Here is a 26,756-nt window from a genome sequence, read left to right as displayed (position 1 = left end):
CCTCTTTCTCTACCCCTCCCCCCCACTCTCTCTCTCAAAATAAATAAAAAAACCTTTTTTAAAAAGTCTGATTTTTAAATTTGTTTAATGTTTATTCATTTATTGAGAGAGAGAGAGAGAGAGAGAGAGAGAGAGAATCAGTGGGGGAGGGGCAGCGAAAGCCCAACGCAGGGCTTGAACCCACAAACCGTGAGATCATGACCTGAGCTGAAGTCGGACACTTAACCAACTGAGCCACCCAGGCGCCCCATACCTGGACTTTTACGTGGGGTACTTTCTATGAATTCATATTTGTCACAGCTTTTACAATACCGTGTAAGTACGCCCTCTTTCGCCACCAACCCCCTGTACTGGGTCTAACGCCTGACGCTCTGGAGGCCCAATCAGCATTTTGGAAGAGAGGAGGAAAGAACCAGAACAGGCCCACAGGTCTCACAAAGAAAGCCCATCACCTCAGACACACCTCTAGCTGGTCCACTTTGGCATAGATGCCACGCATTTCTGTCACTTTGGCCTTAAGGAGTGGGATGTTTTCCTCCAAGATCTGTGAAGTGTCGCTCCTGATCTGCAAGAAACAGAACAGCTCGTCAGGCCCTCGGCCCTGTTACCCCGGCCTCCGGCCTGCCTCTGGGGTCGCCCAGGGTCTGCAGGGACCTCGCAGATGGCCACGATGTCGAGCGGCGTCCTGCACAAGGACAGACCCGGGGACAACCCAGAACCCAGAGTCCTGAGTGGGGACCCAGACCGACCCACGTATCGTCTACTGCCGTTTCCCCCACGAACACCTGCCAACACCAGTCCCAAAATAAGATCTGTTTTCTAAACCACTCAACTGGAGCAAAGGGAAAGACCCAAAATCTCTTCTGCAAACCCAAGTCGGGGTAAGTCACATTTTCACTGCCCTGAAATTAATAATACCAACAAGTTAATGATCATTAACATTCATTAATAACGTGAATGAAAACCACAGCTCCCAAGTATCAAAGTGCTTCCCATATGCAGACACCGCGCTAAGCATTTCCCGCACACCATCTCATTTAATTTTTTTTCAACGTTTTTTTTTTTTATTTTTTTTAATTTTTGGGACAGAGAGAGACAGAGCATGAACGGGAGAGGGGCAGAGAGAGAGGGAGACACAGCATCGGAAACAGGCTCCAGGCTCTGAGCCATCAGCCCAGAGCCCGACGCGGGGCTCGAACTCATGGACCGCGAGATCGTGACCTGGCCGAAGTCAGACGCTTAACCGACTGCGCCACCCAGGCGCCCCTAATTTTCAATTTCTTCTGCCTGGAAGGGCTCCCAACGTGGCTATGACCTTTAATGAAGCCACACCTCTCCCGTGATCCCTGAAATCGGACACCTCTGCCTCTGTTTTTGTCCTCAGGAGCCAAAGACCACGCCTAACCCGTCACTGTGTGAGAGAGAGACACGTCATCTCCGTGTTATCATGTCCTTAGGATGAGGGAGCAAACGCTGCTCTCAGACTCCAGGGAGCATCGGGATCCCCCACGGCAACCTGTCCAATGCTGATTCCCAGGCCCCTCCATGTCTGGTTTAGTCTGCCTGGGGTCAGCCGGGAATCTGCATCTTCAGCTAAGCTCCGAGGCCAGGCTGGAGCTGGAGTGTGAGGGCAGTCGAGGCTGGACTCAGGCTGGAGTCTGAGCTGTGTGACCTCGGGCGAGTCGCTGCACCTCTCTGAGCCCTCCTTTGCTTATCTGGACGGCAAAGCAGTGACAATGGCTCCGGCTTCCTTGGCAGGCGGTGAGGACAGACCGTCCGGCAGGGTGTTTGGCAGGGTTCGTACAGGCGGCTCCTGACATGCTCCCCAGTGACCGCTGCCTCCTGCACAGCCGCTGCCTCCTGCACAGCACCCCCCACCCCCCGGGACCGTGAACTGGCCCTGGCGATTCGCTTCTAACGAAAGGGACTCGGCCAAAAGGAGAGATGGCACTCTGGGGACAGGGTCACACAGAGGACTGTCATTCCAGTTTGTTCTCTCTCTCTCTCTCTCATTGGCTCACTCATGCACGCTCCCTCTCCCCCCCACCTTCCTCGACCTGCCTTCTCAGCCACCAGTAAACTGAGGCGACAGAAAGGCCCACGCGGCTGGGGACGGAGGGCAGCCTCCGGCACCTGCCAGTGGGGAACCGAGGCGCACCCCCGCCGACTGGGCCGGATGCGGTCCTGCCCCGGCTGAACCTCGAGACAAGAGCGGCCCCAGCCGACTCCCCGTGGGCAGCCTGTGCAGCAAGGGCCACCAGAGCCACCTGGCGGGGCCGCACACACTCCCGACCCACAAGTGCTGCCAGGTGGGGAAGGCCGTCGTTTCACGTCACCATGTCTGGGGACCCGGGTTCAGCAGCAACAGACAACTGACGCAGGGAGACAGCTCAGCACAAAGTTTCATGTTAAACATGACCTGAAAACCGCATCTGTCCGCCTTTCTACCCGAATACACGAGACCTGCCTGTGGTCCTCCCAGAACACCACCCTCCCTGCCCCAGGTCTCAGATGCTACCCCGTTCCCCGAACGTCCCAGACCAAGCTGTCCCCTCCTGCTTCTCCTCCTCTGGTCACAGCGCTGCCGCCGTGCTGCTTGGGTGCCTGGCTCCAAGCCCACTGTCCTGGGTATCCTCCTGCCCCACATGCCCTGGCCCCACGAGGGCACACAGGGGCCCCGAGAGGGTGGCATGTGGCTTTAGTCTCTGCCCTGACCTCCCTGTGCCTCGGTTTCCCTGTCTATAAAATGGGTACCACACAGGTCTTTCCTTCAAAGAATGTTCTGGAGATGAAACAACACCAGCTATGCCTGGATGTGGCCCACAGAGTGAGTTCTGTTTTTTGTTTTTTAAGTTTTTTAATGTTTGTTTATTTTTGAGAGAAAGAGTGTGAGCAGGGGAAGGGCAGAGAGAGAGGGAGACACAGAACCCGAAGCAGGCTCCAGGCTCCGAGCTGTCAGCACAGAGCCCGACGCGGGGCTCAAACCCACGGACCTCAAGATCGTGACCTGAGCGGAAGCCAGGCGCTTAACCGACTGAGCCACCCAGGCACCCCAAGTTTTTTAATATGACTTAATTTCCAACTTTCCTAGGAGAAATGGCTGTTTCTAGGGCTGGGGCAGGGAAAACACAGTGCCTGAAGAATCTTCTAGTGCCAGAATGTAAGGGAGTATTTATTTATTTATTTAAACTTATTTTTATTAAGTAATCTCTATGCCCCATGAGGGGCTCAAACTCACGACCCCAAGATCATGAGTTAGGTGCTCCTCCGACCAAGCCAGCCAGGCACCCCTGTAAGGGAGTGTTTACGAAGATATAGGACAGGGGCGCCTGGGTGGCTCAGTCGGTTGAGCGGCCGACTTCAGCTCAGGTCACGATCTCACGGTTCACGAGGTCGAGCCCCGCCCTCCTCTCTCTCTCTGTCACTCCACCACACGCTTGCTCTCTCTCTCTCTCAAAAGTAAACATTAAAAAAAAAAAAGATAAAGGATGGGGCATGTCAAAGGAACACAGGAGCCAACCTGAAAGAGACGAATGGTCAAATCTGGAACAATCTGGACAACAAGACACGTAATATGATATCGGACTATAACCCAAAGCACAAGATGAACACCACAAACGACGGGGAAGCAGAAATGGCAACATCAGCTAGGCGTGTGGGTGCGAGGGCATGTGGGTGCCACATGCCCCAGACCTGACGTGATGAGAAGGCACCTCACCTGTGTGGATTCTCTCTAGAAACCCACAACCCCCGTCTCACCATAAGAAAAACACCGGACAAACCCAAATGGAGAGACCTTCTACAAAGTACCTGACCAGGGCTCCTCGAAACTGCCAATGTCGTGAAAAGCAAGGAAAGACCGAAACTGCCACAGAGGAGGAGACTAAGCAGACATGACGACTTAACGCCACGTGGGATCTCATGTGATCCTGGATCGCGTTCATCCTGGACGTTAACGGGAAACTGGCAAAATCAAAATCAAACAATGGAGAGTAGTGAATAGCAATGCGCCTGTGTTGGTTTCTTAGGTTTTTTGTTTGTTTTTTGGTTTGTTAATGTTTATGTATTTTTGAGTGGGGAGGGGGGGAACCAGTGGGGGAGGGGCACAGAGGGAGACGGAGGATCTGAAGCGGCCTCTGTGCTGACAGCAGAGAGCCTGATGCGGGGCTTGAACACAGGAACCACGAGATCCTGACCTGAGCCGAAGTTGGACGCCTAACTGACTGAGCCACCCAGTCGCCCCCGGGTTTCTTAGTTTTGACAAAGGTCCTGTGGCTGACACGGGATGTTAGCACAGGGGGGAGAAACTGGATGAGGGGCGTGTGGGCACTCTCCATACTATCTTCTCACTTTTCCTGTAAATCTAAAACTATTCCAAAATAAAATACATAAATACAGCTTTAAAATATTCAACTGATTAAGTGGGGATTTACAACACGTCTTGAAAGTCAGCAGCTTTGGCAACACTGGGCCTACGTCCCCCAGGCACCGAAGGCCGGGCTGAGCCGTGGCTGCTCGCTCCAGGTGGGGCATGGGCTCTCTGGTGTCCTCAGTCACCACCCCTCCCTAATGCCTCGCCCCTGCCCCCTTCACTCCTGTCCAGATCCTGCCTGGCTCCCGCGGGCACCTGCGTTTGTTACCCTTGATAGGAAAAAGCCCTCAACATCTTCCCTTGGGCTCCCCCAAGGCCAAACTTCTGGAGACATACCCATCCCTCCACAAGGCTGAACTCTGGAGAAAGTGCTGTGATTCAGTAATGCAACAAAGAGCAGATAACTCCCGGCAAGGTCAGAACACAGTAGATCAAACGCAGATCTTTTCTTTCTGCTCATTTCTCAAGAAACGAATCGGGTGAGAACAAGGACAGTCAGGAGGGCCTGGTCCCAGTGACCCACCCTGAGGGGGTGAGGGGAACACTGCAGAGGGGAGAGTGATGACGTGCGTCCCTGCCTCCCTCTAGCTTCGAAGGAATCCCAGGAAGAGGGGGTCTGTGGCTGGGCAGTCCCCTCTCCACTTGCTGAAACTGTGGATAATGGGGGGCTGTCTACCCCTGCCCGCACGGCGGTCTGTGCGTGCATGGGGGGAAAGTAGAGAGTAATCCTTGGGGTCCAAAAGGCCCCCAAAGCTTCCTCTTGGTTCCCCCACGTGCTGGGAACTGTAAGGCGAAAATGAGGGTGGGGGGGGGCATGATGCCAGCACTCTGCAGGCTTTGGCCTGGTGCTGAGAACAGACCCTGTGAATCAGAAACGATTTTATCTTTAACCTTTCATGGGTGGTGATGCTGCACAAGACGGAAAAACGACATGAGCCAGCCCAAGGTCGGAAGGCTACAAAGTGGGAGATGGAAGGTTACCATCCAGGTTGGTCCGGGGTCACCTCTAATAGCAGAGGTCTGCAGACGTGTTCTGCCGAGCCAGCCCGCATCATGTCTAAAAAAACCGAAGCCCATCCGAGCGAGATGCCAAGATCTGAAAACAAGGAGGTTTCCCTTAGAAGCCCAGATTTCTAGCTCCTTGTGAAAAATGGGAAGACCGGGCCACCCTGAGACCATGTCCCGTGTGGAGCTGTGACAGCTGTCCCCTCTGGTTAACTGTGATCTCTCACCACTCCCTAGAGTCCCTCCAGCAGGGCGTCTGTGGCCACGCTGCGCCCTTCTCTTCTTCCAGGGGAGTCCAAGGAAAGCAACACATTCTGCTTCTCACACCTACTTCGCATCATCATGGAATCCTGAGATGGCACGTTTCGTTCGCGACCGAGAAGCACGCAGGGAGGTCGGCGACGAATCGATCCTATCGGAGCCTCTGCCAGGACGAACCCCCAACCCGGTTGATTGGCCTGGCCGACCCTCCCCCAGCCCGGTCTGCCACCACCTCCCCAGAGCGGGCCTCCGGAGCCCAGAAGTCTGGGCAGCGGATGTGGGGGTTATCACCGAGCAAAGACGGCTGTCCAGGATGATTCAGGGCCCCCAGGAAGGAGAGCCAAATGCACTTGACCCAAGAACACACACCAATGCCAAATGCAAGTGCTGGCCCAGGGCCAAAGAAAGAGTCCGCTCCCTGCCAGGGGTGGGGGTTCCCAGGGCCCGGATGAGCCGTCTGAACTCCAGAGGGCACAGGGCTGAAGGCCTTACAAATCCTCATCACTGTCACCACCTCCCGGTGCTTCCGTAATGACGATGCTGACCCCAGGAGCCACCATTTATGCAGAGCCGCATACAGAGCCGGCACCCTGCTCAGCAATTATTTTTAACTATTTTTAATCGAATGGCAACGACGTACAGCAAAGTGCTCGGGCCTTCAGTGGGCAGTTGGACGTATTTTGTGAGCACGTTTCCATCTGGGTAAACACCACCCAGGCCACCGTGTGGAACATCCCATCACCCCGGAAGGCTCCCTCCTGCCTCTTTCCAGTCGTGACCACGCCCCCAAAGCTAACCACTGCCTGACTTCCCATCACACCACAGACTCGTTCTGCATATTTTTGAACTTCGGACCACGGAAGCCACCCCAGCTCGCATTCTGTGCCTGACTTCTTTCCCCGGGCCTCACGCTCGGGAGAGACCTCCCTGATGTCGTCTGCAGTTTGTTCCTTCGCGTCGCCGTGAGGGCCAGGGTGTGAAGAAACAACAGCTGATTGCCTCGTTTCTACCGCCGATGGACGCCGAGGTTCTTTCTGGTCTGGGAGCATCGCGAATAAAGCTGCTGCGAACATTGGGCTGCGAGGCTTTGCGGTCTCTGCTTTCCGCTTCTCTTGGGTAATCATCTCGGATGACAGTCGCCAGGATGCAGGGTCAGTGCATGTCTGACTTTCTGAAAACCTGCCGAACTGTTTCCAAAGTGGCTGTGCCTTCTTGCATCTCTGCCAGCAAGGCGACGAGCGTTTCCGGTGTCCCACATCCTCGCCCACACTTTCGCTGCGGTCACCGCAGGGGAGGGGCAGCGCGTATCCCCACCTCATCCGGTCCGCACGGTAACTCTTGGGAGACAGGTACCATTTGCGGTAGATTGAAGAGGGCCGCAAGTCCTCTGCATTCCTTCCGTGAGCACGCGGGGTCCGTGTCCTCTCCCCTTGGATCTGGGTGCCCTGTGGGACTGGTCTGACCGGTAAAATAGGACAGAAGTGACACTGGCACACCCAAGCGTCCAGACACCCGGAGGCTCCCACTTCCCATCTGTCGGAATGCCTGCCCTGGGAGGCCTGACGCCATGCCAAGGGAGCCCGAACTAGCCCCGAGGACAGGCTGCATGGGGAGAGGGGACACCAGCCGGTCCCCGGCCATCGGCACTCGCAGCCCAGACGTCAGACAAGCGGGAGAAAGGGCCACGTCGGACATCCCCGCCCCAGCAGGAACCACATCCCCCCTGTGCCCTGCCCTGGCCCACGTAATAAACGGGTGGTCGTTTTACCCCACTGCCTTTTGGGGTAGCCTGATGCGGCAGCGGAAGAGAAAGGGAGGGAGAGGGCATTGCTGTGCCCGAGACCCCGCAGCAGCAGGAGCTTGAAGCGGCAGCAGCGAGCATTACGTCTAAGGTCCAAACGGGTGGCAGGCACAGGGTGGTGAATTCCAGTCACACAGGGTGATCAAGGGCAAGGGCAGGCTGGCAATGGACTTAATGCATCAGACAGGAAGCCGGACTCTCGTTCCTAAGTGCCTGATTTTCCCGGAAGAGGCGCGGCTTCTCTCTGGGCTATGCACCAGGGAGCCTGGCCACTCTCGGGCCTCTAACTCGACCACTGTTGCCAAAGGCCAAAGCAGCGGGCTGGGGACAAGGTCCATGGGGTGACATCACCTGCCCCCCAGAGGCCCCCACTCATCCCTAGCTTGCACCAAAAGAGAAAAGGAGGCCCCAAGCTGGACACCTCTCTCTGCCACGCGTGCAGGCACACCAGGGAAACTAAGCATCAAGTGTCGGGGCCAAGAGGGTCTCCGTAACTCCGCGCACTGTTGCAGGGGCCACAAAAGCATCGTACCAGGCACATTCTCTTAACGCAGGCACGCTCGTTTGCGTATGAACACAAGAAATGGTCTTCACTCCCGTGGGAGACGCACTCTCTTCCCTTTCTTGACCCTCTTGGTCTGGTGTCATTTGCCCTTTTTCGGTAGGACGCCAAATACAGAGAAACATACTCTCGGCCGCAAAACATTTGCGCATGGGATAGACGTACCTGGCAGGTGGCCACGGAGTCAGGGGGCCCCACAGGAGCAGTGGCCAGTGACAGGCTGAGAGCTCACACGCTGTCCAGAGTGGGGCGGCCACGACACAACTCCGGCCGACGCTGGCCAGGTGGGACCAAGCACCCAAGGGAGCCAGATCTTTGCTCTTCCAAAAGAAGCCAGAAACCCTTTTTTTTTTTTTTTTTGCATGACATTCTATAAATGTCAGCAGTGAATTCCTTTTTCTTTTCCTTCCAGAAACAGCCAACATATCTGCAGGCGGGACCGGGTCCATGGGTCATGTGTGTGATCTCGGTATTAAAACCTTTGCATAAATGCATCTCCAGGCTTCCAGTTAGGGGAGGGTCTTGTCAGCACACTGCCTGACGCCTTGGCCTCTGGGTGACACACACAGGCTCCCCCACCACGGGAAGCCTCGATGGTTTCAAAGGCAAGGTGGCCCGACCCCTCTCCCGATCCAGGCTGACTCCTGCCCCAAGATCGCCCCTTAGGCGGATCGTGGGTCTCCTTTCAAGGAGGAGGGTGGCTGAGACTTGAGAACAAAACGTCTCTGAGTCACCAGTCCACCCATCTTCCAAATCTACCCCTTTGACTTTGGGCCCCCCCGGTCCACACTGTGCCCAGCACACCATACCCACGGGCCGGTGCCTCTGCCTGGACACTCACCCTCCCCAGCGGCAGAATTCTTTCTGTTCCTCCTTCAAAGCCCCAAATTAATCACCACCTGCTCTGCAAAGCCTTCCCAATTTCCCAGGCAGAATCTAACGCCTCTGCTTTTCTTTCTTTTTCTTTCTTTTTTTTTTTTTTTAAACAAATCAAGTCTTAGGATCATGTGCCCAGTTCCTTCTAGACCCTCCCTCTTCAAAACCTTTGCAGTCTCCTTTTGCACCTTGAAAACACCTTCAGGCGAGGGCTGCCACACTGGATGACAGCGCTGGTCACACACAGTGGGCTCCTCTCACAGAGGGAAGGGAGACACGGTCCACTTTCTTCTCACCCTTGGGCTCACCACAGCACCCAGTCAGGGGCAGGTGTCCAATGGCCGGTGATGAAGAAAGGGCTGTCCGGGCTGTTCAAAGTCTGTCTCATTACCCAGCTCCCACCCGGACCCACACCCAAACTAGAAAATTGGTTCTCAAGAGCGAAACACACACAGGTCCTCTTGGGAACACTTCGGTCTTGTTCACTGTTGTGTCCCCAAGGGTGGCACAAGGGAGGCCTATTGAATGAATGGGGATGACGGGGTGCCCGTCACGTTGGCCTGCTTCAAGGAGAAATGGGCTGATACGGGAAACGCACTTTGCACTGTGCCTGGCACCAAGTAGGTGTTCAATAAACGTAGAGGGCTGCCGTGACCGTTCCTCCCCTGGGCTCTCAGAAACACTTCTCCAGACACGTGCTTCACAGGCGCACAAATCTACCCCACGGGGTCCAGCCGAGACACGGGTCCTGATCACAATATGGAGCTCTACGCTTTGGGCCTTCAGGCCTTAAACCGAGGGTGCTGGGAGCTTCCAGAAAGTTCTATCATTGCTATTCAGGGGCCCACACCTGGTTGGCAACAATGCTGGGGACACAAGGATCTGGAGGAGATTGTTGCAAAATTTGTAGTGGAGACCTTGTCTTCTGGGCCTAAGGCACCATCTCCCCCACCCAGCCAAGAGGATTTGATCCAACAAAACAGAGTAAGAGGCAACAGCAGAGACAGCGAAAGGATCTGAGAAGGAACCCGATGCCCAACCCTGCCTCAGGCTACAGCCTGGGCAAGAGGCTCCTCCCAGGCCTTGCAGGCCTGAAGCCATTTCCTGGCTGTCTCCATGTTTGCCTGGCGGACCGCGCAGAGCTGAGGAAAGTTAAATATAGTCTTAGCATCCCCGCTGAAAGGCTCCCCGCATCGGTGCCCGAGAGTGCCACCTGGTGGCCCACTCCTGGCTCCTCTGTGGAATAAGAGCCATCTGGGGGGGGATGGGCACTATCAAGATGGCCGCCTCAGGAAGCCTTGGTGTTGAGAGACCGTGTGAGAGAGTGCGCGTGCCCGGTCCTGCTCTCACCGTCGGCTGCTGCCCCCATTCCTTCTGGCTGCCAAATCGCCACCAAAATGGCTTCCCCAGAAAACTCCAGGAAGGACCTGGAGTCTGGCCTGGGCCTAAATCCACTCCTCCCGGGCAGACACTCACCATGTCGGTCAGGCTGCAAAACTCTTCCAGCCTGAGGAGCATCCCCTCGATGGTCTCCTCCACCTCCTTCGCCTGAAAAGAGACAATATCCTGGAGATTAGCAAGTGGTTTCCAGGGAGACAAACGCCCTTCACTTTATTTTTTTTTTAAGCAAACTAAGGATTATCCGCCCAGCTCCCTTCAGACCTCCTTTCCCTTTGCAAAACGTCTCATAGCCTCATTTAAGGTAGTGGTGATCAGGCAGCAATCGTGACACCTGTGGACGGAGGCCTGGTGAAAAGCCACCGCGGCCCATCCACTCCAGGCAGCGTTCAAAGGAGAGGAGATAAATAAATATGAGCAGGACTAGAACAAAGCTACCCTTACCATCCCGCTGTTCAGATAAGGAAACTGAGCCTCAGAGAGGACAGGTAGCCCTGCTTGAGGGCACACAGCTAGCAAGGGGTGGGGCCAGGATTCCCCGGTAGGTAGGTTTGAGTTCACAGCCCCAAAGCCTGCTCTTGACAAACTCTGAGAAATGCCTCCTGGGAAACACGATGGACGGTTCACACAAGATGCAGAAGACGTAGAATGTAAACCTATTCTTGTGACGACACGCAAACAACGTACATGGTTTAACAGAAAGGCCTGGAATGACACAGACCGAAGTGCCCAGAGTCAGGGGATGTACTTACACTAAACGATGATTCAATCTGAAATTCAAATTTAACTGGGTGCCCTGGACTTTACCTGGCAACACTATTAACGGGGTTTACTTAGCCCTGGGGAGCACAAATGGGGAGTGGGGTCTGACAAGGGAGACTTGAAGGGTCCCCAACTCGAGGTACTAGGGCTGGGCAGTAACTTAACGAGTGACGTAAGGCAGCTCGCTGGGGCTTGTGGCAATCTGAGGAGCATTTGCCCAAGTCTAGAACAGCCAGCTGCCAGCGGCCATCAGTAGACACGCTCAGCGCTCCCAGAGCCTTCCATTTTGCAAGAGAAGCCAGAAATTGTAACTTTTTGGAAAATGTCCCGATTTTTAAATGGTAGCTCAAATTCAAAAAAAATTTTTTTTAACACTCCACAGGCCCAGCCAAACATGACCGTGAAAGGGTCTGCCGACTTACAAGCCCATTTAAATCCCTCGTGTAAAAATTAGTTTGAACCCTTTTTCCCCTCAAGTATTTACTGTTTTCATGACTTAAAAATAGCCGGGGTTTGTTTGTTTGTTTTATTTATTTATTTGTTTGTGTGTTTGTTTATTTATTTTTAAAGTTTATTCGTTTTTGAGAGACAGAGCATGAGTGGGGGAGGGGCAGAGAGAGGGGGAGACACAGAATCCGAAGCAGGCTCCAGGCTCCGAGCTGTCCGCACAGAGCCCGATGCGGGGCTCGAACTCGCAAGCTGTGAGATCGCGACCTGAGCCGAAGTCGGACGCTTAACCACCTGAGCTACCTGGGCATTCCAATTGGTATGTATGTATGTATGTATGTATTTATTATTTTAATGTTTATTCACTTTTGAGAGAGCACGAGCGGGAGAGGGGCAAAGAGAGAGGGAGACACGGAATCCAAAGCAGGCTCTAAGCTGCGAGCACAGAGCCCGATGCCGGGCTTAAACCCATGAACCATGAGATCATGACCTGAGCCAAAGTCAGACACGTAACCAAATGAGTCACCCAAGTGCCCCTGTTGTATTTGTTTTTAATTACCAGGCATCTAGGAATAAAGTTCATCTAGAACATGGCTTACCAGGCCAGATCGTTCTGTGCCAGGGAAGCGACCCCAGACATTTCTGGGCAGGCCTGGTACCTGCCCCCCCACCCCCGACCTGAAGGCTCCCCTTATCACCCACTCGTCCCCCGAGAGATGTTTATACAGTGCCACAGCCTGCTGCCTGCGGCGGGAGCTGTCGCTACCACAACAGCATAAACGAATGTGCAGAAAAACATCTTTCCGGCTGGAGTAAAAATAGTACCAAGTTGCAATTTTAAACTCTGGAACCTTCATCTCACAGCTGGGACTATTTCTGGGCCCGAACGGGGGAGGCTTGACAGAGAAGGGGACCACAGCAGAGAGAGGACTAAGAGACTCACAGGACGTTCTCTCTGCCCCCCAAAAGGAAGATCGCGGTAAAAAATTGCCCTTAAGGCACTAAGAGGGGAAGAAGGAGCCAAGAGAGGCCACAGGGACAGGAGAGAGGCAGGCTGGTCGCTTTCCTTCTGCTGCAGAGGCGAGGGAGAGGGGCACAGAAGGGGGCGGAGGCTCCCTCCAGAGTGCAGGTGTACAAACCCCAGACACCAGGCCGAATCAAAACCTGCAGAGGGACATGAGAGCCCAGGGCCCGGCGGGATGGGCCGCCTCCTTCTCCAGAGGGGCCCGAAGAGAGGAAGTACATCTCAACCCATGGCCGAGTGTTCAGGAGGGAGGCCAATCAGCCCTGGGTTCAGATCCCACCTTCGCGTTTGCCAACCACGAGACCTTAATTGAAGGGCTTACCTTCTGCATTTCGGTTGGCCCACCTGTAAGCCACACCACTCGGCAGGGTTGTTAAGAGGTTAACCTCACGTAACAAAGGTGGTTCAATCGTTTGACAGAGTGCTGACACACAGTAGGTGCATAATAAGTGGCTGCTTTATGTGTCTCTCTCCCTAGATAACAAAAGCGGTGGCTAATCGCCATATATGGTTTATTTCATTGGAGGCTCACAAGAACTTTATACAGTAGGTGCTGTCGCTTGCCCCTCTTCCATGGACTGAGAAACGGAGGACCAGAGAGCTTACGTCACTTGCTCAAGGTCACATAGCTAATACGTACTGAAGCCAGATCTGACCCTGAGCACTCTGAGTCCAGAGCTGAAGTCTGTAAGTACCAAGAGGCTCTTTGGAGAGGGGGCAGCGTGTCCCCTTTACGGCCGTCTGTCAGCTGTGGTCTCGACCCCCTCTCCCCCACCTCCCGGTACCAAGGGCAAGTGCCCCAACGCAGGAGAGGGTAGAGAAAGCATTTGCCGACTGGCCAGCGTTCCCAACCAACAGGAAGGAGCTCAGGATAAGCCAACCCACCACGCCCGCAAATCATTCACGGGACAATTTTCTCTCAAGATAATCCCCTAAGTGGCCTCAGAAGCGAGAGTCCTGCGGGCTGCAGCCCACACGCCTTTTTAACCAGCCCATAAGCAAAATGAATGCCCTCATCATGCTGTGCAACTCCCTGGGCATAAATCGTCCCCCTCCCAGGGGAAGAAGAGCAAATGGCTCACTCAGAGTGACATTCAGGGCACCGCCGGTGGGGACAGCAGGTGGGCATGGATAACACGCGGGAATCATGGCCTCTGCTTCTTCCTTACCTCAGTCTCCCAAGATGCCAATCCGAGCCTCCCAGCGGGGCAAGGCCCCAAACCCAAAGTGGGGCTGGCTTCCCACCCGTGAGTGATGGGCGCAAAACCCCACAAACAGACCCCCCGCCGTGGTCTTCTCCAACTCAGCGGAGGCGCCACTGGCCCGTTGCTCAGGCCGAACACCTGAGAGCATCCTCGAGGTCGTCCTTTCTCGGCCCACCCCGTCCACCGTGTGTGCAAATCCTCTCTGCTCCACCTCCGGAATGTGGCCCAAATCCAACCGCTTCTGTCCACCCCTCGTGCCACCGCCCTGGCACAGGGTGCTGTCCTCTCCCCCTGGTCCCTGCTTCCTCTTTGGTCCCCCCTCGGTCTCCTCCCCCGAAAGACCCCGTCAGAACCCGAGCCCTCCCCCGCCGCCGGTAGGGATGGGACACGGGGCAGCGGCTCTGGAAACCAGTCCGGCGCTCTTTCAAAACGTTACACGCGGAGTTGCCCTACGACCCCGCAAGAGAGCCAAGAGAACGGAAATCATGGTGTTCTTACCAAAACTTGGGAGGTATTCATGACAGCCAAAAGGTGGAAATGACTCAAGGCCCGTCAAGTGATGAATGGACCATCAAGACGGGCCATATCCACGGTACGGAGTATTACGCGGTACTGAAAAGGAATGCCAGCCCGACACCTGCTACAACGCGGACGGTCCTCGAAAACATTGAAAGAGGCCAGACACAAAGGCCAGGTACTACGTGATTCCTTTTCTGGGCAGTGTTCGGAAGAAGCAAACGCACAGAGACCGAAAGGAGATCACGGGGCGGGGGGGGGGGGGGGGGGGGCAGGGAGAAGGAGAATGCTAATGGTCATGGGGTTTCTTTCTTGGCGGGGGCAGGGGGGAGTGCTCTGGAATGAGGTCACGGCGATGTTTGCACAACACAGTGAACTTATGAAGAGCCACTGAATGTACGCTTCAAAATGGTAATTTTTTTACATTACGTGAATTACAGCTTAATTAAAAAACAGGACTCCTCTCCTTCCCCCCACCTCCCTCAGCAAACACCTAATGGAGGCCTCGGTAGCCCTACGCCACCTGGACCCTCCATCTGTTCTCCGACCTCGCCGCCTACAGCCCGCTCCCCACCAGCCACACCAACCGCGATGTCACTCCGGGGCCTTTGCGCCCGCTGCTCCCATCACGGACAAAGCTCACCGCACACCTCCCCCCAGCCTTGGCTCAAACGTCTCTCCTCATCGAGGCCTTCCCTGGCCCTGCAGGCTCCCCCACTCCCTGTCCCGCACCAACTTCTTTCTGGCTTCAGCCTCCATCCCTGTCTAACATCTTACAAGTTTCACCTGTCCTGTCCTCTTCTGCCACCAGAATGAAAGCTCTGGGGGTTTTGGTGCCTCTCACTCACCGCCGCATCCCCAGGGCCCAGGGCGATGCCTGGCACATAGCGGGTGCTTATGCTTCTGAAGATGCCCCCCCCCCCATTCCCTTCCATCTGCATACCTTTGGGCAATCGGACTCCGCCCCCAAATCTGGCCTGGCCCTGTGACTTGCTTTGGCCAACAGAATGGGTGGAAACCGCTCTTCGTGACATCCGGCTGTAGCCTCAAGAGACCCTGCGGCATCTGAGTCACCCTCTTGGAGGACAAGAGCCGTGTGAAGAAGTCCAGGCAACGCGGCTGGAGAGGCCGCAGGACACGAAGGGCCACGTGGAGGAGAACCGAGGCGCCCCGGCCAGCACCAACCGCCCGACGTGAGCGAGGCCACGTTGCAGCGCAGCAAACCCTCCAGCCGAATGCAGCCCCGTGACTCAGCCCGGCCGGTGCCGTGGGAGCAGAGGCGCTCAGACGAGCCCCGCAGACCCACAAAACCACGCATCCCGCACCATCATACGGTAGTTGTTTTCAGCCACTACGATTTGGGGTAGTTTGTTACCTGGCACTTGGTGACCAATACGGTGCCCAGGGCGTATTTGTTGCAGGAAAGGAAAGGGGGAGGGAGGGAGGGAGGGAGGAAGGGAAAATGAGCAAGGGAAGGAGGAAGCTCCTGGAGGAGCTGCAGCCCAAGAAGAGCAGCCTAGACCACTCTTCGGTCCCACCCTGGCATGTCATGCTGTGTGGTCTTAACTACACTCCGACCATCTCTGTGCCCTGGTTTCCCATTTGAAAATCGGGAGAAAACGAGCCTCAGACTCTGTCTCGAGATGGAAACGGAGGAGAGTCCGCTAAGTAATTTCCCTGGGTTCCTCTCGGTGAGGGGCCAGACCCATACAAAAGACGGTTGTAGCTGGGACCCAACCAGGGTCTCCACACTCAAATGGAATGGACACAAGCGAGGCAGGAAACGAACACACCACACGGGAATGTGTTTTCTGCACGCCGTTGACTTTCCGTTTCTCCCTTTTCAAAGAGACCGTCTACTTTTCTCTAAGAACCACAGCGGCACAAGCAGGATAATGAATGGAAGTTAATACTCAGCTTCCCGCCAGAGAGACAACAGGGAGAGGTGGGGACTGTGGCCAACAGGAGGCCCCTTCTCCATCGGACAAGGGCGGCTGCTACTTGACCCCAGCAGAGTGAGCCAGGTGGAAACGTGCCAACCCGGTTTTGTTCAAGACAGACAGTGCTCCAGGAGTTGGCGCAAACCAGTTTGAAAATTCAAAACTAACGCCCCAAATTAAAACACACTACGATGGCCAAACAAACCCGTCTGCAGGCTGAATGTGACCTTCACACCTCTGGCCTATTTGTATCTTTAAAACAAGCACATATAGGGGCGCCTGGGCGGCTCAGTCAGTCGAGTGTCCAACTTCGGCTCGGGTCATGATCTCGCGGTTCGTGGGTTTGAGCCCCGTGTCCGGCTCTGTGCTGACAGCTTGGAGCCTGGAGCCTGCTTGGGATTCTGTGTCTCCCTCTCTCCATGCTCCTCCCCCACTCACAGTCTGTCTCTCCCTCTCTAATAAATAAACATTGAAAAAAATGTTAAGCCATTAAATTGTACACTTTAACTGTATGACTTGTATATGGCATATGAATTCTATCACAATGCTGTTTACACACACACACACACACACACACACACGGAAATCCTAGGAACCACAAGGTCCACTCAGCCAGGCCATGAACAGGGCCACTGAAGACCTATATCTTCTGGAGCAACACTTTTAGAGAAGCCAGACGTTGGATTTTTTGAGAAGACTCCCACTTTTTAGAACGTGGCAACTACCTGCCGGCCAGAGGACATCCACGGGCAGCCCCGCCGAGTTCCAGGCGGGTTTTTCACCTTTTGCCGACACCAAGCGCCGCTGCCTGCCCCCGCCCCCCCGGCTTCCTCTGAGGTCCCCGAGTACACGGTGGGGGTGAACATGAAGTGGCCCGAGGACTGTGGGGCCTGCCTTCACCCTGGGCACGCAAGTAGGAATGTCACCTCTTCTCCAAAAGCGGTCACGGGGGCCCCTTCAGATGACAGCGGAGTAAAGGTCTTTCCAAGGTGGCTGTCCGCCCCTCCACCAGCCTGACCGGAGGCAGAAAGAGCAGCCTCAACCCTGTGCACAGAATGGGCGGGCGAGGGGGAAGGGAGCGAGGGCCTGCTGCAGGTGGGGGGGAGGCCCGGGGAGGAGCAGATGAAGGGGTTCTCCAGGCGGCGCTGGCGGGAACTGCAAACCAGGAAGGACCCCCCCCCCCCCAGGTATTTATCCTACAGACATGTTGGCACAAATGCAAAAGGAGTACAGAGATTCCTCCTGCAACAGACTTTGTGAGAATAAAAGGATCCACGTAACCCAAATGCCCATCTATAGAAGAATGGCTGCCTGAATTGTAATCCAGACAATGTGATTCTGTTTAGCAGCTAAAAATAATCGGGCAGCTCTCTACGTACTCATACGGAAAGATCTCCAAGACATATTGAGTGAAAAAAGCAGGATGCACAAATGGGAGGTAACAGGTGGGGATGGGAAAGGACCCGTCATGCTGGAAGGGGACAGAGACAGGAACAGAGCTGGGTAGGAGGGGGTTCTGTGCCACCCCACGGCCACTGGGACCTGTGGATTTTGTGACATGTTCATTTGCCTTTATTTTTTAATTTTTTTATAGTTTATTTTTGAGAGAGACAGAGCGTAAGCAGGGGAGGGGCAGAGAGAGAGAGGGAGACAGAATCCGAAGCAGACTCCAGGCTCTGAGCTGTCAGCACAGAGCCCGACGTGAGGCTCGAACCCATGAACTGTGAGATCATGACCTGAGCTGAAGTCAGACCCTTAACCGACTGAGCTACCCAGGCGCCCCGATACTTTTTATTTTTAAAACAAAACTTACTTTATTTTTTTAAATTTATTTATTTTGAGAGAGAAAGAAAGAGTGTGTGTGTGTGTGCACACAAGCAGGGGAGGGGCAGAGGAAGGAGAGACAGAATCCTAAGCAGGCTCTGTGCCATCACCATTAATGCGGAGCCCGATGTGGGGCTTGAACCCATGAACCATGAGATCCCGACCTGAGCCAAGACCAAGAGTTGGATGCTTAACTGACTGAGCCATCCACGCGCCCCACAAAACTTATTTTAAAAGCAAAACTGGGCACATTTCGCTAACAGTGCAGAGCCTGCTTGGGATACTCTCTCTCTCTCAAAAGAAATAAAAAAACTTACAAAAAAAAAAAAAAGAAAAAGAAAAACCAACTCCAATTCATTTTATTTTTTTTATTTTTTTTACATGTTTATTTATTTTTGACATAGAGAGAGACAGAGAGAGACAGAGCATGATGGGGGAGGGACGGAGAGAGAGTGAGACACAGAATCCGAAGCAGGTTCCAGGCTCCGAGCTGTCAGCACAGAACCCGACACGGGGCTTGAACTCACAGACTGCGACATCATGACCTGAGCCGAAATCAGACACCTAACCGACTGAGCCACCCAGGCGCCCCTCCAATTCATTTTAAAAGACCCCACAGGCCAAATTTCCACCACACCTGCACCAAGGGATAATTTCAGAACGCAAGACAGCGTTAGGGGGACCGGTGGTTCCTTTGAACCCCGGGCTCAGCAACTGTGTTTTGCAAACCAAAAAGTACCATCGAGGGCTGGCCTCATGTACACAGGTCAGGAAGTTAACCCCGGATTTCTCAGCCTGCAGGAGGCCGCGCTGGGGAGTGAGAACTTGTGACTTTCAGCACGAGTGGAGGCGAAAGGCTGAAATCCCCACAGCCGGACACTGTAGAGAAGTGAGTGTGAGACCTGCTCTGTCCCCACGGACAGAAGTGTCCCCCACGTATTCTCCCTCCCAGCGCCTGGCACGACGTCTGCCCCCAGTACCTGCTCCATAAACATCTGCAGAATGAGGAAGTGAGCAATCGTAGCTGACGTTCCCAGCCTGCTAACTACGGGCCGGACCCCGCACCAAGCGTTTCCTGCAGCTCACCTCATCCGACCGTCCAGCACCGCGGGAGATGAGCAGACAAGGCAGGAAGGGGCCCCGAGCACAGGGCCGAGATCCGACCCCACACCTCGTTGCTTCAGGGCCCAGTTCCCCCCCACCCCCAACCTGAGCAGGAGGACGAGGGGAGTCCGCACCTCTATAAAGGATGTTTCTTTAACTGATACGTACGAAGTCACTCAGTGCCTCTGGACAAAGCAGCAGACAGGACAGACAGGGTCCCTCCAGGGGCTGCGGCTGGACACAGGGCATTCATTCACAAAAGAGAGGAGCTGTGTGGGCCCTACCGGGTTGGCCATCGGAATCACCAGGGGAGTGTTGACCAGGCCAGGCCCCCAGGCCCGGGCCTTGCTCGCAGGTGCCCCTACAATCAGCAACCACAGTGATTTTCCAACACACCAATCCATCCAGGTCACTCCGGGCTTAAAACCCTGCTGGAGAGCTTTTAGAATCCCCGTGGGCAGGGGGCGCCCACACCAGTGACATTAGAATACCTGGGGGGGCGGGCAGGGGTGGCGGAGGCCGCAGGCATCAGAATCTTTTCTGGAAGATCCCCCGATGACCCCGACCTTCGGCAAAGTCTGGGGACCCCGCACTCCAACAGAGCTCTCAGCCTTCGCTGCAACCCAACCCCTGGTGGTTGCTCCAACTTCATTTACAGGGGCTCCAACGCCTATTTACAGAGGTGTGAAATACATGTGTCTTCGCCTTTTAAGCTGTTACACGCACACGCACACCTCCGTGCACCTGGCCTCACTCACGCGTGAGTCTCCTGTGCAGAGCTGACTCGCTCCGCAGCCGGGACCTGTCCACTGGGCACAAGCATCGCCACCCACCAGCCTGTGCGACAGCACTGAGGTCATTCCCAATCTTTGGGAACCTCTCTGTCTTCAAGCTTCTCGGCTGGTGCGGAGGGAACCTTTAGCCAAGGCTCTGGGCTGACCCAGGGATGGCTCCTTCCACCGCTGGGCAGCTCCGCGGGGAGAAAGGCAGGAACTTCTTTCCGAGAAACATGCTCCCGCCGTGGCCTGGGCTCCTCACACCCCGGAAGGTTCTGATTCAGGGAATGTGGCCAGCTCAGTCCACGTCCACATCCACTTGGACAGCCACGTCTGTGGTCTCCCTGCGGCCCTTCCAGCACCTTCCAGCCCTGCAGCCGTGAGTCTGAAAATCGGATCATGTCTCTCCTCTGCTCATGGCCAACTCACCCCCGCTCGTGGCCAGGACCCCGGAATCAAATCCAGAGTCCTCCCTGTGGCCCTAGGTCCCGGTCTAGTCCTGCCCACTCCTGCCCTTGGCCGCTGAGGTCCACCCACGTGAGCACCTCTCTGCTTCTCATGTTTCCCCCTCGGGCCATACCCGTGCTGCTGGAACTTGGCCTGGCAGTTCCTTCCACCCCTCCCCGTGCATCTCTGTCACAGTCCCCCCCGCTGTCTCCTTCATGGCACCGATCACCATGTAGTTGCTCCGCTTGGTGGTTACTGGTCTGCTCATCTCCCTGACCGCACCCACAGTCCTTGAGGGCAGGCACCCCCTGTGCCCCACAGGCCTCTCCGCGGGGCCCAGCACAGTGCCTGGCACACAGCAGCTTCGCCATAAGGATCCGAGGAGTAAACGAATACAGAACTACCTCTGGAGACAGGGCATCTGAACATCCCAAACCTGAAAGCCGAAAGCAAGCCAGCAGCTCATGAGGATGGGACACGCAGGTTGGACATAACAGAGTATCCACTGCTCTCACAAAGAAGCAGCCTCTTGTACATTTTTCAAGAAACTCAAGGCATCTTTGACTAGTTTATGGTTTTCTTTAGTCGAAACACATGGCTGGGAGAAGCTGTTCTGTTTCCTCCCCATACGACGGCAGCAAAATCAAAAGTCCAGGCACAAGGGTAAATGATAACGGACGCTGGCTTCAGTACAGGAATGGGGGGGAGGGGCGCCCGGGTGGCTCAGTCAGTTGAATGTCCGACTCTTGATTTCAGCTCAGCTCACGATCCCAAGACTGTGGGGTCGAGCCCAAGGTCACAGGATTGAGCCCTGCATCGGGCTCTGTGCTAACAGCACAGAGCCTGCTTGGTATTCTCCCCCCACTCTCAAAATACATAAATAATCATTTACAAAAATTTTGTTTTAAATAGGGAGGAGCGGAGACTGTGACAAGCGGGGCCCAAACTCGGAAACATGGACCTACATTTACCAGATCAGCTAATATTTTTATTTTTAAATGTTTATTTTTGAGAGAGAGAGAGAACGTGTGCAAGTGGGGGAGGGGCAGAGAGAGAGGGAGACACAGAACCGGAAGCAGGCTCCAGGCTCTGAGCCATCAGCCCAGAGCCCGACGCGGGGCTCGAACTCACGGACCGCGAGATCGTGACCTGGCTGAAGTCGGATGCTTAACCGACTGCGCCACCCAGGCGCCCCTGTTTTATTTTTTAAAGTAAGCTCTATGCCCAATGTGGGGCTTGAAGTCATGACCCCAAGGTCAAGAGTCACATGCTCTATCGACTAAGGGGTGCCTGACTGGCTCAGTCGGTAGAACATATGATTCTTGATCTTGGGGTCGTGAGTTCCAGCCCCATGTTGGGTGTAGAGCTTACTTTAAAAAAAAAAGAACAGGGGCGCCTGGGTGGCTCAGTCGGTTGAGCGTCCGACTTCAGCTCAGGTCACAATCTCGTGGTCTGTGAGTTCGAGCCCCACGTCGGGCTCTGGGCTGACGGCTCAGAGCCTGGAGCCTGTTTCCGATTCTGTGTCTCCCTCTCTCTCTGCCCCGCCCCTGCTCATGCTCTATCTCTCTCTGTCTCAAAAATAAATAAAAAAACGTTAAAAAAAAAAAAAAAAGAACAGATTGATGTTTTAAATAAACAAGAAACTCAGAATTTTTCATGAAAATTCTATTTAAACAACCCCATGTGGACTGATCCAATCACATCAGTGTTGGATTCGACCCCTGCGCCTCGAGTTTGCAAACCCTGATCTAATCCACCTGTGGTTAAAAGACCCAAATGTTTTGTCCCCTGTCATCCTCTGCTCACTCAAGCAAAGCCCCTGGGCATGAGAAAGTGCTGGCTTGACTTCCTTCCATCTAGGCCATGAACCTCATCTGTGGGCCAAGCCCATCCTGTGTTCCAGCACAGGTTCCAAACAGGATTCTGAAAGAGCCTGGCCAGGAAGTCACCTGTGGGTGGCTATCGGCACCCAGCCTTTCGAGAGGACCCTGAGCTCCCTCCCCTCATGAGACAGAGGGCACCCAAGAGGCAAACACCTCTCCCTGCCATCTTGGAGCAGCTTCTGGAGGCCACCCTGACACCTCCCCCAAAGAGGAAGTTCAAACCAGAAAAAGAAAGTAAGACACAAAAAACCTGGCTCAACAGAATACCCGAAGGCGCCGGAAACAGTAAAACACTCACCTGCCAACCAGCGTCAACACGCCTCCGCCCTGTAGCAGCTCCTTGATCCCGGCAGACAGAGCACGGTGCCGGGCTCGGCTTCCACCCTCCTCGCCGGCTGCACCTCCCTCTGCTCCCCCTCCACCTGCTCTTCTGTCCGAGGCGCACCCTGCTTCGTTCCACCCCAGGGCCTTTGCAAGTTTTGTTCCCTCTGCCTGGGATGCTTTTCTCCGCTTTGCCTGGCCAACTCCTATTCCCACTTCAGGGCTCAGCCTAAAATGTCGCTGCCTCAAGGAAGCCCTCCCTGACTGCACCCCCAACAGAGTCACGTCCCTGTGCTTCCTCTTCCCTGCACATTCACAGGTCCCAGCTTCCTCAGAGAGACCTTCCCCACCCCTCGTCTCCCCGACTCACGCAGATACCCTCTACCTCACCACCCCATCTAGAGGGGTTGTGTGTTATGTGTCTGTTGTCTGCCAGCGTCCTGAAGGCAGGGCCCCTGCCTGTTTCAGTGCTCTCCCCCGCCCCTGGGCCCCGCCGTCCAGTCCTGTTCCCAAACCAGACCTCCCTTTTCCAGGTTGCTCACTGGCCCATCTGCAAACAGCCTCAGCGCGGGGAGCTGCCAGTGGGTTGAGCCTTAACCAGAGGCTGCAAGTGACTGTGCTCCGGCAGTTTCTGCTGCTTCTGGTAAATAAAGTTCAGCAAGCACTCTCAGTGGGTTTATTGCCGTGCGGAGCTGCAGGGAGCTGGGCTGTTCATTACATCCCTTACAAACGAGCGTGAGCCAGCCCGCGTCTGAGTTAAAGAGAGCCCTGAGTGAGAAAATGAAGTTAACGCATGCAGTTTCTCTCGAAGGCTGTCCCTAATAGAGACAAAATGAAGCTGAGGTCTAGCCGCTGGGCACGACATCTCTCTGCTGAGAGCAAGGGAGAGAAGGAACAGGACGACGCTCAGGCTTCTTACACCAGTGAAAACCCGGAGACAACCCAAATGCCCATTCCTGGGGGCACGGTTCATAAGTTACGGTACCTCCACGGGACGTCACTTACGTGTGGGCCTCAGTTTTCCCAGCTATAAAATCGACCAAACAAGGGGTGCCTGGGTGCCTCCAACGGTTGAGGGTCCGACTTCGGCTCAGGCCGTGACCTCACAGCTCGGGAGTTCGAGCCCCGCGTCGGGCTCTGTGCTGACAGGTCGGAGCCTGGAGCCTGCTTCACATTGTGTCTCCCTCTCTCTCTGCCCCTCTCCCACTTGTGCTTGGTCTCTCTCTCTCTCTCTCTCTCAAAAATAAACATTAAAACAATTTTTTTTTTTAATTAACCAAACAACCTCCTAGCCCTGGGTCACTGCCAGGAGCAACGACACAGTCTGTGAACAGGCCCAGGAAATAGGAGTAATTATCATTTAGTTGTGGGGTACGGGGAAGCCAAAGAACGATGGAGCATAGTCTCCAACATGGAGGCCGCCGGCCTCATATGACTATTGAACACTCACAACGTGGCCGGTCCCAACTGAGAGATATGTTGTAAGTTCAATATAAAAGCCTGATTTTGAAAAGCTAGTACCAAAAAAAAAAAAAAAAAAAAAAAAGTAAAAATCTCACTAAGATTTTTACATGGTCATTGTTTACATGTTGGAGTGATTGATATTTTGGAGGAACTGTTACTTTAAATATATTGAGACTACTTTCACCTGTTTCTTTTTCCTTTTTTTTTTTTTTTTTTGTGGCTCCCAGAATATTTAAAATTACAGGAGTGGCTCATATTTGTGGCTCAGATTATATTTCTATTGGACGGCTCTTACGGATACATTCAGACATGAAAATATGTCCATGCGATTTTGTAAAATTGAGATGTAAGTCACATACCATAAAAGTCACCCTCTACGAGCACACAGGTCTGTGGTTTTCAGTATATTCACAAAGTTGGGCAGCCACCACCACTAATTCCAGAACATTTTCGTCACCCCAAAAAGCCCTGTACTTTATCACCAGCAGTCACTCCCCACTTGTCCATGCTATTTTGAGTGGGGGGGGAAAAGCCACTTGGAGAACGGTATTACTACGTCAAGCAGAGTTTTGTAAAAACGAATACATAGTATTATTGATACATGCACACCCGCACTTGTAAATGCATTTTCTAAGCGTTTGGTTCGGGTGAGGTACAACACCACATGTCTAGTGATAGTTATCTCGGGGACCCTGAGTCGGGGCGCAGAGAGCAGGAAGAGGGGTGCTCCCTCTGTATTTGATGTATTTCTGTCCTGCTTCTGAGATTTAAAAAGAGAATGAGTTGAATTCAACCCTTAAATAACTCCTGGTGCACTTGGGTAAATAACTTTCACGGCACTGTTAACAGACTGGCTTCGGCTGGAAGATGAAGGGCCTAGTTTCAGATCTACTTTTTATTCTGTGCTTTTAAAATAGAAAGTACAGATAGAGACGAGGTATTTTCCCTCTTAGCAACAGCAGGACCGAGGAGGCCTGGTACTTCCCCGCACAGACGCAGGCTGCTCGCCTCCTCCCTGTCCACTGGCACCCGGCTCTGAGCGCAGCGTCGGCCGGGGGCAGGACCGGGGGCGGGGGGCGGCCTCCCCAAAGCCCGGCCGATGCTGGGGGCCCGGGTCCGGATGCGAGGCGACTCTGGGCCCCCGGGGGGCCTTGTGGCTGAAAGAGGGAGAGGCCAGACCTGCCGCGCATCTCTGGGTGGCGCCAGGCCGTCATCTCTCCGAAAGGCGAGGAGCCTCGGGCCCTTGCGTTGGGCGCGCGAGGATGCTGCGGGGACGCCGAGGGTTCGGGTTCGGGTCCCCGCGCGCCGGAGGCCGCACCCACCCTCTCCTCCCCCGGGGTGCCAGGGCGTAGACCGCCGCCCCTCCCCCGACCCACCTCCCCTACCTCCAGCCCCCGCTCCCTACCTCTGCGGCGGGCTCGGGGGTCAGGAAGAGCGCGAGCTCGCGCGCCCCGCTGCGCACGGGCTCCGGCCGGTCGGCGTCCAGGAGCAGCATCAGGAGAGCGGCGGGGTCCAGCTGGCGGAGGCTGCCGGAGAGCCGGTGGCCGGGTCCCGGCCTCGGAGCCCCGCCCCCGACCGGCTGCATGCCCCGCGGCCCGCCTGGAGGAGGCGGGGCAGGTGCGCACCCGGACGCGGCCCGCGCCTCCCCGAGCACCGGACCGAGGGGGCAGCGCCACCCAGTGGCGCGCGGCGCTCACTGCGCCCGGCCCTCGCACCACCTGGTAAAGCAGAGATTCTCAACCTCGCTTGCATATTGTCATCACCTGGGACTGTTCAAACTTCCAAAGTCCGGCCCAGCACACGGTCCCTCAGGTTGGGACCTGAGCACCAGCACTTTTTGAAGTTCGCCTGGATATTCCTGCAGACAGCGGAGTTTGAGAACCGCCAGTGTAGACCACCCCTTTTCATTGGAATCCGGGCGGAGCCGTGTCTCCCAGCCCCCACGGCACTTTAGAATGCCCTGGGGAGCTTTCAAAAGCCCGGAAGCCAGGCCTCACCCCGGCGGATTCAGCCGGAATCCCTGGGGGTGGGGCTTGGGCATCAGTAGTTTTTTTAAAGCTCCCGGGGTGTTTCCAGCATCCAGGATAGAGAACGGGGTCCTTTCCTTTAAAGACCAAAGTCCCCGCCCCCAGGGCCGTCCTAATTCCAGCATCTTGTTTGTGCCGGGCGGAGAGATCTGGAAATTAGAGAAGCCGGTTGTAGCGGTCCTTTTCCTCGCTGGGGCAGCTTGTAGAATAAACTCCCCAGGGAATTCTTAAACTCACGGTTTGCCCGCCCCCCCCCCAATATACACACCCCTGGGAGGCTTGTTGAGACCCTCTAGAGGCCGAAGAGGGCGGGGTGCATCCTCCCAAAACAATGCTAATAAGGAAAATCCTAAAAATGGGGAAGAGGTCCAGGGAAGTCTAGAAATACAATTTTTCCTATGACGTCTTTTTTTTTTTTTTTAATGTCACATTCATTTAACAAAATCAAGCTGGGCTTAGGGGTGTAAATAAATATACGCAACGTCCCTCGTCCCCCTCCCGGCCCCGTGGAATCTAAATGTATAGTTTACGTGACCACCTGGGTAGGGGGCATAACATGTCCTCGATCTGTCTTTGGGGTAACCCGTCACTCCCACACCTGCCCCCCGCTCATTGCTCCACACCCCTGCCCAAACATTCAGACCTGCAGGTCAGAGTCGCATTCTGGAAAAATCTTGGCAAAGATTCGGGCCACAGGTGGTTAGTTACGGGATTGGATAGGAACCCGCAGAACCTGAACTT

General features: G+C 54.9%; 1 protein-coding gene across 3 annotated transcripts in view; it reads right to left on the bottom strand.

The window, feature by feature from the left end:
• Positions 1-25,686, bottom strand: part of BCAS4 (breast carcinoma amplified sequence 4) — a 60,712-nt gene extending 35,026 nt beyond the window's left edge. The window contains exons 1-3 of one of the 3 annotated variants that reach the window (XM_040459655.1): positions 25,394-25,686; positions 10,354-10,425; positions 464-565 (exon numbers count right to left, since the gene is read on the bottom strand). In XM_040459655.1, coding sequence (XP_040315589.1) covers positions 464-565; positions 10,354-10,425; positions 25,394-25,573 — 354 coding nt within the window. In that variant the 5' untranslated portion in view covers positions 25,574-25,686. The remainder of the gene's footprint in view (positions 1-463; positions 566-10,353; positions 10,426-25,393) is intronic. The other 2 variants (XM_040459654.1, XM_040459653.1) reach the window with 2 other exon arrangements.
• Positions 25,687-26,756: the final 1,070 nt, after the last annotated feature.

The sequence above is a fragment of the Herpailurus yagouaroundi genome, unplaced genomic scaffold (genome assembly GCF_014898765.1).
Source record: "Herpailurus yagouaroundi ecotype Mexico unplaced genomic scaffold, PumYag 246, whole genome shotgun sequence".
Taxonomy (NCBI): domain Eukaryota; kingdom Metazoa; phylum Chordata; class Mammalia; order Carnivora; family Felidae; genus Herpailurus; species Herpailurus yagouaroundi.
The sequence above is the reverse complement of the archived record's forward strand: the minus strand, read 5'-3'. Positions and strand labels throughout refer to the sequence as shown.